Source organism: Jaculus jaculus, chromosome 4 (genome assembly GCF_020740685.1).
Source record: "Jaculus jaculus isolate mJacJac1 chromosome 4, mJacJac1.mat.Y.cur, whole genome shotgun sequence".
NCBI classification, from domain to species: Eukaryota; Metazoa; Chordata; class Mammalia; order Rodentia; family Dipodidae; genus Jaculus; species Jaculus jaculus.
The window spans coordinates 121,329,154-121,345,299 of record NC_059105.1 but is presented as its reverse complement, the minus strand read 5'-3'; the positions used below and the strand labels follow the sequence as shown (position 1 = coordinate 121,345,299).

Genomic DNA, 16,146 nt, shown 5'->3' with positions numbered 1-16,146 from the left:
GTCTTAACTTTTGTGGGGCGGGATAAGGTTTCACTATGTTGCTCTGACTGGCCTTAAATTGCACAGTTTTATCTCAGCCTCCTGCTGGGGTCACAGTTGCATTTGTCTATGTGCCTGGTTTTCTGCTTAACTTTACCAAAAATACTCTTACTGGTTCACATGAACTGTGATGTTTACTGTAAGTTTCTCATCTGTCAATAGCTCATTGCTTCCCTGAGCATTGAGTGTTAAAAGAGCAATCAACAACAGTGGTCTATTACATATAACCTAAGGTCTGGGCAACAGGGCTGGAATGACATGGATAGAAAATTGAAATCTGGACCCAGATTACCCAAAGCTTTTCCTTTAATAGCCTAAGCAAGTATTTTTCAAAAAGAACCACTCATACTTTAATCCCAGGAGGTTGAAGTAGGATAATCAATGTCATCCTGGACTACAATGAGACCCTGGTTCAAAAGAACAAGCAAGCAAGCAAGAACCAAATGTACTGGGGACTTATTAGTCATAATTTGAAGACATCATCAATAAAATGCAAACCCATAGCCAGGCCTGAGGAATGCCAAAGCTATCCACTTAGCAGTATACTTCAGGATTACCATAAAAGGTATGCAAGAGCTATGTAAGGATTCTTTAGAGAAAAGTACTGATGGTGGGAAGTAGAGCCAGGGGGAAGCAATAATTGGAGTGCATTCCAGATATCTGCCATCTCTACCCAAGGTGTTTTTATTTGGGGAGGAGGGGTGTAAATTATATGTATGTATGTGTAGAAGTCTAAGGGCGTACATGCCATGGTGCACGTGTGACGTCTGAGGATAACAAGTATGTGGAGGTAGGAGGACTACACTGAGGATTGGTCCTAGCCTTCTACCTTGTTTGAGGCAAGGTCTCTTATTCACTGTGCGTTCTCCAAGCTAACTGGCCCATGAGCTTCTAGGGGGTTCTCCTCTCTCCAACCCTTCATCTAGCAATTGGCATGGTAGAATTAGAGCCATTTGTGTTACCACATCCAGCTTTTCTATAGGTTATGGGATCAAAACTCAGATGTCCACACTTGTAGTGAGCGGCAAGTACTTTATCCACAGAGCCATTTCCCTAGTCCCTTTACACAACTTTTTAGGGAAAAAAACTGCTGCTATTTTGAAAGTTTTCACTTACTTCTTCCCAATTTTATGTGCTAAATCCACAGTAGGTTTTACAACTATTTCAAAAAGAGATGGTATTTTCTTGAAATCATCAGAGAGATCTGTCTGAAAATCATCTTCAGGATCAGAAAAGGGGCAATGCTCTGGTGGGGTTGGCAGAAGCCCAACTCCTGGAGGTGGTTTAGGGAGTGGAGCTATGCCACGCTTTCTAAGTTCTTCTAATTCTCTTTCATCTTCATTGATGAGTTCTTCATCAGCATTCAACACCTAAAAAAATTGTAAAGATTACTATTTCAAAACAAACTTTATTCCTCACATTTAAAGCTTTGAAGACTTTAGCAAGTTAGTTTTGTTATTAGAAAAAATATTAAATATAAATGGATCAGAGATAATTCTATTAATAAACATGATAAAGCTTAAAGCCATTAAAAGTATTGTTCAAAATAAATTAGTTATTCTTTTTGTTGTTGTTGTTGTTGTTTTTCGAGGTAGGGTCTCACTCTGGCCCAGACTGACCTGGAATTCACTATGGAGTCTCAGGCTGGCCTTGAACTCATGGCGATCCTCCTACCTCTGCCTCCCGAGTGCTGGGATTAAAGGCATGCGCCACCACGCCCGGCTAAATTAGTTATTCTTAATTGTAAATGAGGGACATGAGCAAGATTCCTAGTTTCTACTCTAATAATAGTATTTTTAATATCTTAATTAGAATAAAACCTATGACTTCCTCAAATTGTTAGATTTTACCAAATGTATTTTTTTGTTTATTTTTATTTATTTGAAAGTGACAGAGACAGAGGCAGACAGAGAGAGAGAGAAATTGAGAAAGAATGGGCGTGCAGGGCCTCTGGCCACTGCAAACAAACTCCAGATGCATGTGCCCCCTTGTGCATCTGGCTAACGTGGGTCCTGGGGAATCGAGCCTTGAACTGTGGCCCTGAGGCTTCACAGGCAAGTACTTAACTGCAAAACCATCTCTCTAGCCCACCAAATGTATTTTATATATGACTCAAGTCAAATGAATCTAGGAGAGACATAATAAATGATGAAGATACAAAAATAAAACTTACAGGGTATAGAGAGATGGGTTAGCAGTTGAAATGCTTACCTGCAAAGCCTAAGGACCTAGGTTTGATTCCCCAGTACCCACATAAACCAGATGCACAAGGTGGTGCATGCATCTGGAGTTTGTTTGAAGTGGCCGGAGGCCCTGGTGCACCCATTCTCTCTTTCTTTATCTGCCTCTTTCTTTCTCTCTATCAAATAAATAAATAAAATATTTTTAAAAATTCTACTTACTTTGTCTAAAAGTTTCTTTGTTTCCTTGGTCAGCTCATCATGAGAAAATTTACAGTTGTCTCCTTGGTAACATTTTGCTCCACTGTGGTAAAACTTACATGGAAATTCACATGAACAAAAATATTAAGGAACAAAGTAAATTCAACATCTCATTATTTTTCTTTGAGGTAGGGCCTCATTCTACCCCAGGCTGACCTACAGCCCACTCTGTAGTCCAAGGCTGGTCTGGAACTTACAGCGATCCTCCTACCTCTTACCTAGTGCTGGGATTAAAGGCATGTACCACCATACCAGCTAATGTCTCATTTTTTATTTAAAAAAACACAAAACCATTATAAGGATAGTTAAGTTACAGATATCTGCTGTGTATGGCATTGTGTCTATAGTCAACATTACTGTGTTGTTTCTTTTTAAACATTGTTAAGAGAATAAATCATATATTGTTGTCCTACTGTTGCAGTCCGGATCACATGGCTGGTAGAAATCACCCAACCAAGAGCAGCTTCTGGGAAAAAAAGATTTATCTTGGCTCATAGGCTTGAGGGGAAGCTCCACGATGGCAGGGGAAAACGATGGCATGAGCAGAGGGTGGATATCACCCCCTGGCCAACATAAGATGGACCACAGCATCAGGAGAGTGTGCCAAACACTGGCATGGGGAAACTGCCTAAAAGACCCACAAGCCCACCCTGAAAAATACACTCCCTCCAAGAGGCATTAATTCCCAAATATCCATCAGCTGGGAACCTAGCATCCAGAACACCTAAGTTTATGGTGGACACCTGGCTCAAACCACCACATTCTACCTCTAGCCCCCATAAAGTGATAACCATACATGATATAAAATGCAATGCATTCATCTAACTTTAAAAGTCCCATAGTTTTAATCAATTCCAATGATGTTCATACATCCCTGTTACAGTCCGGTTCGCATTGCTGTTAGAAATCACCCAACCAAGAGCAGCTTCTGGGAAAAAGAGATTTATTTTGGTTTACAGGCTTGAGGGGAAGCCCCACGATGGCAGGGAAAAACGATGGCATGAGCAGAGGGTGGACATCACCCCCTGGCCAACATAAGGTGGATCACAGCAACAGGAGGGTGTGCCAAACACTGGCATGGGGAAACTGGCTATAAAGCCCATAAGCCCACCCCCAACAATACACTCCCTGCAGGAGGCATTAATTCCCAAATATCCATCAGCTGGGAACCTAGCATTCAGAACACCTAAGTTTATGGGGGACACCTGAATCAAACCACCACATTCCGCCCCTGGCCCCCATAAACTGATATCCATACATGATGTAAAATACAATGCTTTCAGTCTTACTTTAAAAGACCCCATAGTTTTTATCAATCTCAATGATGTTCATACATCCCCATAGTTCAAGATCTTTTAACTGAGCCATAATACCAAAATATAACCTCAAAAAACCCAGAATGGCACAGAATAAATATTCACACTGCAATAGATGGCATTGGGCATAGCAAAGAAACATTCAACCAATACAAGATTTAAAACAACCAGGGCACACATCAAACTCTGTAGCTTCAAGTCCAGCAACTCTAGCCAGTGACAAATCTTCAAGTCCGATCATTCTAACCAGCAACAAGTCTCTGGCATTCCATTTCCACCCCTCCAGCTAGGCTACTCACAGTCCTGGGAAACTTCATCGGGGCCAGCAGCTCCTCGGCAGCCATCTCATGGTCCCGGCATCTCCACTGGGTCTCCACTGCAAGCCACGGTTCATCCTCATGGCCCCATGGGGTCTCTATGCAGGCAACCAGCAAACCCGCTTCACAATACCCATGGCCATTTGCAAAACACAAGACCGTGTTGCAAACTCAATGACCCTCTTTCCAGCATTTCTTATACACCACGATACCAGGTAGGGTGCCAATTTGTTAATCCAGGGGGGAATAAAGCAGACTTTGAAGAACAAGACACTCCTTGAGCACTCAGGCTCCTTCAAAAGAGTCAACATTCTTTCTGTTGCCCCAGCACAGGTCAGCTAGCCCAGTCTCAAAAGTTGTAATCTCTCAGTTGCAGCTGAACGGGCAGTAGTTCACCCAAAGATTTTTCTTTCTGTGCCATATTCCTCTGCTCACATCAGTTCATTTCTACGCAAAGCAACCCTGCACAACTTCTCAGGACACGGGCACAAGAGCAAGCTTCTCACACAAACTGCTAGCCCAGTCCAGGCAAAAGCTCTTTCTCACCCTCATAAGCCAAACCTCACAGTCCATAGTTCTTACTGCATTCAGGTCTTGCAGCTCAGACCAGAACAGTCCATCAAGCTGTACTTACAGCACTGCAAGGCATCTCTTAGGTCAAGGTTTCAACTCCTTCCACATTCCTCTTGAAAACAAGCTCCAAAAGGCCAAAGCCACACAATCAGGTGTCTAGCAGCAACCCCACTCCTGGTACCACTTTACTGTTGCAGTCCGGTTCGCATTGCTGTTAGAAATCACCCAACCAAGAGCAGCTTCTGGGAAAAAGAGATTTATTTTGGTTTACAGGCTTGAGGGGAAGCCCCACGATGGCAGGGGAAAACGATGGCATGAGCAGAGGGTGGACATCACCCCCTGGCCAACATAAGGTGGATCACAGCAACAGGAGGGTGTGCCAAACACTGGCATGGGGAAACTGGCTATAAAGCCCATAAGCCCACCCCCAACAATACACTCCCTGCAGGAGGCATTAATTCCCAAATATCCATCAGCTGGGAACCTAGCATTCAGAACACCTAAGTTTATGGGGGACACCTGAATCAAACCACCACAATCCCTATAGTCCAAGATCTTTTAACTGAGCCATAATACCAAAAAATAACCTCAAAAAACCCCAAATGGCACAGAGTAAATATTCACACTGCAAAAGATGGCACTGGGCTTAGCAAAGAAACATTCAACCAATACAAGGTTTAAAACAACCAGGGCAAACATCAAACTGTAACTTCAAGTCCAACAACTCTAGCCAGTGACAAATCTCCAAGTACGATCATTCTAACCAGCAACAAGTCTCTGGGCATTCCAATTCCACCCCTCTAGCTAGGTTACCCACAGTCCTGAAAAACTTCATCGGGGCTGGCAGCTCTCCTTGACAGCCATCTCAAGGTCCCGGCATCTACACTGGGTCTGCACTGCAATTTATGGTTCATCCTCATGGCCCCATGGGGCCTCCATGCAGGCATCCAGCAAACCTGCTTCACACTGCTTTCCAAAAACACAAGACCGTGTTGCAAACTCAATGACCCTCTTTCCAGCATTTCTTATACTCCACAATACCAAGTAGGGTACCAATTTGTTAATCCAGGGAGGAATAAAGCAGACTTTGAAGAACAGGACACTCCTTGAGCATTCGGGCCCCTTCAAAAGAATCGACATTCTTACTGTTACCCCAGCGCAGGTCAGCTAGCCCAGTCTCAAAAGTTGTAATCTCTCAGTTGCAGCTGACGGGCAACGGTTCACCCAAAGACTTTTGTTTCTGTGCCATATCCCTCTACTCACATCAGTTCATTTCTACGTAAAGCAGCCCTGCACTTCTCAGGACATGGGCATAAGAGCAAGCTTCTCACATAAACTGCTAGCCCAGTCTAAGCAAAGCTCTTTCTCACTATCAATAAGCCAAACCTCACAGTCATAGTTCTTACTGTATTCAGATCTTGCAGCTCAGACCCGAATAGTTCATCAAGCTGTACTTACAGCACTGCAAGGCATCTCTTAGGCCAAGGTTTCAAATCTTCCCACATTCTTCTTGAAAATCAGCTCCAAAAGGCCAAAACCACACAGTCATGTGTCTAGGAGCAATCCTGCTCCTCGGTACCACTTTACTGTTTCAGTCTGGTTCACATTGCTGGTAGAAATCCCCCAACCAAGAGCAGCTTCTGGGAAAAAGAGATTTATTTTGGCTTACAGGCTCGAGGGGAAGCTCCACGATAGCAGGGGAAAACGATGACATGAGCAGAGGGTGGACCTCATCCCCTGGCCAACATAAGATGGACAGAAGCATCAGGAGAATGTACCAAACACTGGCATGGAGAAACTGGCTATAAGATCCACAAGCCCGGCCCCAACAATACACTCCCTCCAGGAGGCATTAATTCCCAAATATCCATCAGCTGGGAACCTAGCATCCAAAACACCTAAGTTTATGGGGGACACCTAAATCAAACCACCACAACTACCAAATATTACATTATTTTGAAACAATAAGGCCATGTTAGTTCCAATAATCACATCAAGTAATTTATATTTTAAGATCAAATCCTTTAGTTATAGGGCTAGATAGATGGCTCATCACTTAAGAGCACTTGCTACATGAGGATCTGAGTTCAATCTCCAGGACCCCCACAAAAAACCAGGTATGGTCACATATGCCTAAAACTCCAGTGCCGGGGTGGGGGTATGGAGAAAGGAGGAAAACTAGGGCTCACTGGTCAGCCAGTCCAACCAAAAACCTACAAGCTTCAGGTTCAGAAAAAGACACTGTATCAAGAAAATAAGATAGGCCAGGCATGGTGGTGCATGCCTTTAATCCCAGCACTTGGGAGGCAGAGGTAGGAGGATCGTCATGATTTCAAGGCTACCCTGAAACTACATAGTGAATTCCAGGTCAGCCTGGGCTAGAATAAGACCCTACTTCAAAAAACCACAAAAAAAGGAAGTGCAATAAAAGACATCCAATGTCTCTGCAATGTGTGCATACAAGGCATGCATATCTGCATGTGCATATGCGCATACAATGTACACACACACCAAAAAACTGAGACAGAATTTAATTTTAATTACATTTAAAGAGCTGGAGAGAAGGTTTAGTGGTTAAGGTGCTTTCCTATGAAGCCTGAGAACCCAGGTTTGATTCCCCAGTACACACATAAACCAGATGCATAGGTAGCACATGCATCTGGAGTCTGTTTGCAGTGGCTGAAGGCTGTTATGTACCCATTCTTTCTATCTGCCTCTTTCTCTCTCTCTCAAATAAACAATTAAAAAATACCCCCAAGGGTCTGGGAAAATAGCTCAGTTGAAAGGCGGACAGGTGGATGCTTGGAGCTCACCAGTCAGTCTAGCCTAATTGATGGGTTTCAGGCCAATGAGAGACACTATCTACTAATAAGAGGGGATGGCATCTGAGGAACAAGACCTGCTATCCTCTGGCCTCCACATGTAACCGTTCACATGTGCATATACACATGTATACACAAATATGCACATAAAAATCTTTTGGCAAAGCCAGGCGTGGTGGCACATGCCTTTAATCCCAGCACTCGGGAGGCAGAGGTAGGAGGATCGCCGTAAATTTGAGGCTACCCTACCTCAAAAAACAAAAACAAACAAACAAAAACAAAAACAAAAACTCTTGACAAAATATCTTGATTTTTTTGTTTTGTTTGTTCAAGGCAGGGTCCAGGCTGGCCTTGAACTCACAGTGATTCTCCTACTTCAGCCTCCTGAGTGGTGGGATTAAAGGCATGCGCCACCAGGCCTGGCAGATTTTAAAAAGATTTTTAAATTTTATTTATTTATTTATCAGCTTGGCACGGTGGTGCATGTCTTTAATCCCAGCACTTGGGAAGCAGAGGTAGGAGGATGGCCAAGAGTTGGAGGCCACTCTGAGACTACAAAGCGAATTCCAGGTCAGCCTGGGCTAAAGTGAGACCCTACCTTGAAAAAACCAAAATATACATGTGCGCGCGCGCGCGTGTGTGTGTGTGTGTGTGTGTGTATTTGCTAGTAGAGAGTGGCAGAGAGAGAAACAGAGAGAATGGGTACACCAGTACCTGTAGCCACTGTGAACGATCTCCAGATGCATGCCCCACTTTGTGCATCTAGCTTAATGTGGGTCCTGGGTAATTGAAACTGGGTCCTTTGGCTTTGCTGGCAAGTGCCTTAACAATTAATCAATCTCCAGCTCAGATATATATTTTTAAATCAAGTTAAGGGCTCGGACATGGTGGCACATGCTTTTAATCTCGGCATTTGAGAGGCTGAGGCAGGAGGATCAATGTGAGTTAGAGGCTAGACTGAGACTACATAGTAAATTCTTGGTCAGTCTGGGATAGAGTGAGACCCTATCTTGAAAAGTCAAAAAATAAATAAAATCTACTTTAAAATTAGAGCCACAAGGTTGGGCATGGTGGCCCATATCTTTAATCCCATCACTCGGAAGGCTGAGGCAAGAGGACCATTGTGAGTTCAAGGCCAGCCTAAAGCTACAGAGTGAGTTCCAGGTCAGCCTGGGCCAAAGAGACCTCATGTCAAAAAAAAAAAAAAAAAAAAAAATTTCTGGGCGTGATGGTGTACGCCTTAAATCCCAGCACTTGGGAGGCAGAGGTAGTAGGATCACCAGGAGTTTGAGGCCACTCTGAGATTACCTAGTGAATTCCAGGTCAGCCTGGGCTAGAGTGAGACCCTACCTAGAAAAACTAAAAAAAAAAAAAAAAAAAAAAAAAAAAAAGAGCTAGAAAACAAATTATTAAAATATATTATATCTTTTATAATCACTATTACTTAACATTACTATTACAGTGTGCCCAATACAATTAAAATTAAATACAAAGTCTAGCCAGTCATGGTGGTGCACTCACCCCTATAAATCCTAGCACTTGGAAGGCTGAGGGAGGAAAATGGAAAATTTAGGCCACCTTTGGCAACAAATTGAGTGAACTTCAAAAACAGTATAAATATTATGAATGAAATAAAATTAGCACTATTTACAGATGTAATCAGTAAAAGAATAGACTAAAAGCTTTTAAAAGAGAGTTTGGCACCTGGTGTCTAAGTACTGCTATCAAATTTTTAAGTTATTTTTATTTTCTTAACTAAGACACATTTATCATAACCCTTTGACAAATAAAGGAGGTGTGTTTGCCACAACAAATATCAAATGTACTCATATTTTTTGTTTGGTTTTTTAAAAAATATTGTATTTTTATTTGACAGAGAAAGAGGGAGGGAGGGAGAGAGAGAGAGTGTGTGTGTGAGAGGGAGAATATGAATGAATGGGTTTGCCAGGGCCTCCAGCAACTGCAAACAAACTCCAGATGCGTGAACCCCTTGTACATTTGGCTTACGTGGGTCCTGGGAAATTGAACCTGGGTCCTTTGGCTTTGCAGACAAACACCTTAACTGCTAAGCCATCTCTCCAACCTTTCTTTCTTTCTGTCTCTCTTTCTGTCTCTCTTTCTTTCTCTCTCTCTCTCTCTCTCTCTCTTTCTTTTCTTTTCTTTCTTTATTTATTTTTTGAGTCAAGGTCTCAATCTGACCTAGAACTTACTTTGTAGCTGCAGGTTGGCCTTAAACTCACAGTGATCCTCCTACCTCAGCCTCTCAAGTGCTGGGATTAAAGACAAGAGCCACCATGCCCAGCCATAAACAATCTTTTAGATGGAATAGCCAAACAGTACAATAGATAAGAAATAGAATAATTAGAGCCGGGCGTGGTGGCGCACACCTTTAATCCCAGCACTTGGGAGGCAGAGGTAGGAGGATCGCTGTGAGTTCAAGGCCACCCTGAGACTACAGAGTTAATTCCAGGTCAGCCTGGACCAGAGTGAGACCCTACCTCAAAAACAAACAAAAAAACAAAAAAGAAATAGAATAATTAAAAGAATGAAGGAATAAGAAAAATGGAGGATCTATAAAGGAATCTCTTTTAAAATATTGTTTGTTCTATGTTTTCAATTTTTGCTTACTTGCAAGCAGAAAGAGACAGAGAAAAGAAAGGCAGAGAGAGACCAGGCATACCAAGGCCTCTTGTCACTGCAAAGGAAATATCCAGATGCATATGCCACTTTGTGCATCTGGGTTTACATGAGTACTGGGAAATTGAGCCAGGGTCATTAGGTTTTGCAGGCAATTGCCTTAACTTACTTAACTTCTGAGCCATCTCTCAAGCCCTGTTTTGGTATTTTGAAATAAGGTCTCATATAACACATAGTCAATGACCCTGAACTCCTGATCCTGCAGCCTCTCATTCCCAAGTGCTGGGAATACAAACATGATCCACTGTGTGTAGCTTCTTTTGTAAGTTTTTTTTTTTTAAATTTTTTTAAAGGTAAGATCTCATTGTGCACTTTAGGCTATACTTGAACTCACTAGTCACCTGCTTTAGCATCACAAACAGCTGGGTGGCCAAAGGTATTGTTTAAATCAATAAAGATGAAACAATAAGGCAACCACTTGGCAAAAACAAATCAAAAGAACCAAAAAAAATCCCACTAAGTTCCTAAGTTATTAAAACAGAGCCCCTATAAAATATAGCTCTAAATGTTAAGCGAAAAATTAATTTCAATGATCATAGATCGATCTCATTTTGGTAAAAATGTGTTTATATATTTATACATATACATACATACACACATTTTATCATATAATCCATAACTTAATACAGAAAAAGTCCAAAAGGTTTTATATAACATTGCAGACACAGTTATCCCTGAAGGATAATATTTCTTAGGATTCTTATAAGTTACATTGAAAAATTATCAAATGTATATCAAAGTGGTTATAATGAACTCCCTCATACTGACAATTGGAGATTCAAAAATATTCATCATTTGGCAATTTTGAGTGATCAGTATTTGTGGTGGTTTGGCTCAGGTGTCCCCATAAATTTATGTGTTCTGAATGCTAGGTGCCCACCTGGTGGCAATTTGGGAATTGGCGCCTCCTGGTATTGGGAGTGGGCTTATGGGTGTTATAGCCAGCCAGCTTCCTCTTGCCAGTGTTTGGCACATTCTCCTGTTGCTGTTTTCCACCTGATGCTAGCCAGGAGGTGATGTCCACCCTCTGTTCATGCCATGTTTTCCCCTGCCATCATGGAGCTTCCCCTCAAGTCTGTAAGCCAAAATAAACCCTTTTCTCTCATAAACTGCTTTGGTCAGATACACTCTGACAGCAATGTGAGGCTAAGCACAACAATATCACTTCCACACTTCATGACTCATGCCAAATACTGGAGTGCTTCCATATCTATTTCAAATGGATAAGAGACACTTTTTCTTACCAATCATAATTGGATTACCTACCTGACAAAAACAATGCAATAATTTTGACTAGTACCCAGTCAATATCCAACATTTCCAGACTGTTTTTTAGTGTCTTTTTATGACTGTTTTACTCAGATAAGGGTCCAAAAATTTTCCACAAATTATATCTATTTATATCTGTCTTTTATCTCTAGAGGTTCTCTTTAATTTTTGTATCATTTTATTATTTTATTTATTTGTCAGAGAAAGAGGGGGAGAGGGAGAGAGAGAGAGAGACAGACAGACGGAGAGAGGCATGCCAGGGCCTCCAGCCATGGCAAACAAACTCCAGACATGTGCACCCCCCTGTGCATCTGGCTAATATGGGTGCTGGGGAATTGAACCTGGGTCCTTTGGCTTTGTAGGCAAATGCTAAACCATCCCTCCAGCCCCATTTATTTATTTTAATATTGGCCATAAATAGTATTTAAATATTTTCTGTTGCATCATATCAGAGGCACTATCTAGTTGCTTTTTTTTTTCTTCCTGTTTTTGATTTTCAAGGTAGGGTATTGCTCTAGCCCAGACTGACGTGGAATTCACTATATAGTCTTAGAGTAGCCCTAAATTTACAGGGATCCTCCTACCTCTGCCTCCAAGTGCTAGGATTAAAGGTGTGCACCACCATGTCTGTCTAGAGAGAGAATGGGAGCTCCAGGGCCTCTAGTCAATGCATACATACTCCAGACACATGGGCTATCACGTGCATCTGGCTTAACGTGGGTTCTGGGGAACTGAACTTGGGTTGTTAGGCTTTGCAGACAAGTGCCTTAACTGCTGAACCTTCTCTTTAGCCCTCCTGTTGTATTTTTAAAAATTTTTATTATTTATTTATTTATTTGAGAGAGAAAAAGACACAAGGAGAAAGACAGAGAGAGAAAGAGAATGGGCACACCAGGGCTTCTAGCCACTGCAAATGAACTCCAGATGCAGGTACCACCTTGTGCAAGTGGCTTACGTGGGTCGTGGGGAACTGAACCAAGATCCTTTGGTTTTTCAGGGAAACCACCTTAACTGTTAAGCCATCTCTCCAGCCCCTCCTGTTGCATTTAAAAAAAAATGTTTTTATTTATTTATTTGCAAGGACAGAGACAGACAGACAGACAGAAAGAATGGGCACGCCAGGGCTCTTAGCCACTGCATACACACTCCAGACACATGGGCTACCATGTGCATCTGGCTTTATGTGGGTTCTGGGGAATTGAACCTGGGTTCTTAGGCTTCACAGGCAAGCACCTTAACTGCTAAGCCATTTCTTCAGCCCCTTCTGGATTTTTCATTGATGTTAAGACCAATCTTTCAGGTGTTGTCAGCTGTTATTCATCTATTAAAAAGTTCCTCATCACCTAATGACTTTAGAAGCCATCAATACTTCTTGCCTAGATCTGTTAATTGATTAAAGTGTGTAAAATATTGTGATTTCTAGGTTAATACACATGTAATTTTGCTAGATAGATGAGCAACCCTCTATAAAAGTGTACTGTGTGATCTTCCCATCAAGAAGACAAGAGAGGGGACTGAAAAGATGGTTTAGTTGTTAAAGAGCATTTTCTATGCAAGCATGAGGGCCTGAGGAGGCCTAAGAGACCACTCAAGTTCCATCTTTAAGACCCACACAAACAGCTAGGCATGGCCACATTTCCAGCCCCAGTCTTGTAGGGGAGCAGAGATCTGAGAATCTCCAGACTCACAAAACAACAAAAAAATCTGGAAAGCTTTGAGATCAATAAGAGACTCTGGCTCAAAAAGCACAGGGTGGCTGGAAGTTCCAGCCACTGCAGGTGGACACATACACCGTTTATACAGCACACATGCACACACACAAACGCAACAAAAAGAAGATATGAGTGTTTATCTTCCCATAGCCTTGATAACCAACTTGGATACTTATAAATCTGATAACTACATGAAATAAGAGTAACTTTTGTGTGCACGTGTGTGTGTATCTCTTTATCAATCTTCCATCTTATTTCCTTGAGATAGGTTCTCTCAGGGAACATGAAGCTCATCATTTTTCATTAGATTAGCTGACCAGTGTACTACAGAAGTTCTCCTGTCTTCTCCTATGTCGTCTCTAGGGTTAAAGGCTTGCAGACATATCTGGCTTTTTACGTAGATGCTGAGGATTGAACTTGAGTACTCACATTTACACAGAAAGCACCCTGACCCACTGAGCCATCTCCCCAGTCTTCAGTGTAGCTTTAATTACATTCCTCTTCTTATGAACAGGACTAAGCATCGTTCTATTTGCTTTAGAAACAGTTACATTTCTCTTTCTGTGAATTCTCTTTCTCCTGTCCTAATTGATACTTCTCAACTTTTAGGAAACTCATATTGCTTCATAAGTTATATAAATATACAATTTTCTACTTTTTGTGCCTTTACTTAGCTCAAATATTTTTGTTATGAAAAATGTAACTTGATTTTTAATCTTTTTTCTTACTGCTTCTGGTTTTGAGTCATAGATAGGTTTTCCATTTTCCTTACTTGTAAAGGCATTCATTACTGTATTCCAGTATTAGGCACTTGTATGATTCTTTTGTTTGTTTGTTTGTTTGAGGTAGGGACTGACCTGGAATTCATTAGATAGTCTCAGGGTAGCCTTGAACTCATGGCAATCCTCTTATCTCTGCTTCCCAAGTGCTTGAACTAAAGGCAAGTACCACAACACTCAGAAATATGATTCCATTTTTAACAATGAATTTTATGATAACAGAAAGTTTTTATGTTTTATTTTATGCACTTTGTCTTATTTTCCAATGACACTATATAAAACTTCATCTAGAACAATCAATGTGAAGCTGATTGTGATGGCTCATGCCTTTAACGCAGCATTCAGGAAGCTCAAACAGAAGGATCATTGTGGGTTTGAGGCCAGACTGGGCAACAGAGTAACAAATTAGCCAGGGCTAGAGTGAGACTCTGCTTTAAAAAAATGTGATAATGTCAAAACAGCTAAGCAATACAGACCTACAAGGCAAATAAATCCAGAGTCTAACAGAAAGTCTAAAGGAAAAGGCATGTATATTGAAACATTCTATCTATTACAAAGGCAAGAGTGCCTCAACTCCCAGATCTCCTGTGCTGGAGATGTGCATGCAGAGTGATTAGACTAGAGTTCCCAGTTAGTTCCCTCTCAGTTTCCTGACCCTGGGACCCCTGCTGCAGGGGTGGGGCAGCCTGGACCCTGCATGAGTGCTACAGAAGCAGCCTTTTTCTCTGGCTTCCTGACTGACCAGCCCTTGGGTTCCCATTGCCCAGTTCCCCTATGCTGGAGGGTGCACTAGCTGAGTGAGTAGGCCAAAGCTCCCAGTTAGTTCCCAACCTCCCAGTTCCCCAGGTACCCTTGATGAACTTGCAACCTCCATATTCTATGCATCTGCAGTTATAATCCCATCCTACTCCAATCCTGTTCAAATTTAAAACTGAACACTCACTGAAGATCCTACAAGGACAAATACTTTCTTCCTTCTAAATAAAATAAGATTTTTATGATGGAGAATGGAATTTCAAAGGGGAAAGTGTGGGGGGGGGTAATTACCATGGGATTTGTTTTCTAATCACAGAAAATGCTAATAAAAATTTAAAAAAAAATAAAATAAAATAAGATTTTTATACTGAGGTGGGTACACCACAATAAAAACAAAGAGTCAGAAAACAGAGATCTCCACCAAGGATGCCTAGTACCACAATGGAAACCTCCAGTGAGGGCTGATTTCTTGATGCTTCCTAGAATTCATTCTTGCATTTGATAATGTCTTCATTAAGCTTAATCAGGTGATAACTGAGGTCTTTTATTTGTTGACTCATCTTAAATTCATTTATCTTTCTTTGGAGGTCTCTCTGGGGTTTCTTCAATTAAATTAAGCCTAGTGACAAAGTTATGTGATTATATGAACACAAAGTCAAATCTACAGGGAATACTTCAGGGAATTCTCCACACAGAAGAGTCAAACAACCAATCTCAAGAGCCTACAACAAGATCACAATAACCAAAAGTAGACAAGGCTAAAAAAGGACAAAATTAAAAAAGCATCAAGCCCCACAAAGCACCCCATCATGGCAGGGATTAAATCACCCATCAAAAGATACAAGTTAACAGGGAAGATCAGAAAAATGGGCCCTTCTATCTGCTGTCTTTAAGAAACCCCCCTCACCACTAAAGACAAACACCTCCTCAGAGAGAAAAGATGGAAAATGATATTCTAAGCAAATGGAAATAAGAAACAAGTGAATGTTGCCATATTAATATCTCATAAAACAACTTCAACCAAAAGTAATCAAAAAGGACAAAGAAGGCCATTTCTTACTACTAATCAAGAATACAATCCAACAAGAGGATATCACAATCATAAATTTATATGAACCGAACACAGTTACACCATAGTTTATAAAACAAAACACACTTGACAACAAAACAGAAATAAACACCAACACTATCACAGTTGAGGACTTCAATACTCCACTATCGTCAATAGACAGATCATCAGAGCAGTAATTAATGAATTGGAAACTAAGAAAACAATTAAGAAAATTGATTAAATGGGGCTGGAGAGATGGCTTAACGGTTAAGCGCTTGCCTGTGAAGCCTAAGGACCCTGGTTCGAGGCTCGGTTCCCCAGGTCCCACGTTAGCCAGATGCACGAGGGGGCGCACACGTCTGGAGTTCGTTTGC

At 41.5% G+C, this 16,146-nt stretch overlaps 1 protein-coding gene across 1 annotated transcript in view; it reads right to left on the bottom strand.

Moving 5' to 3' along the window:
- The window catches only part of Zc3h6 (zinc finger CCCH-type containing 6), a 105,537-nt gene that overhangs the window by 8,816 nt on the left and 80,575 nt on the right, over positions 1 to 16,146 (bottom strand). Inside the window, exons 8-9 of the mRNA XM_045147271.1 lie at positions 2,442 to 2,551; positions 1,156 to 1,409 (exon numbers count right to left, since the gene is read on the bottom strand). Of these exons, the coding sequence (XP_045003206.1) occupies positions 1,156 to 1,409; positions 2,442 to 2,551 (364 nt within the window). The remainder of the gene's footprint in view (positions 1 to 1,155; positions 1,410 to 2,441; positions 2,552 to 16,146) is intronic.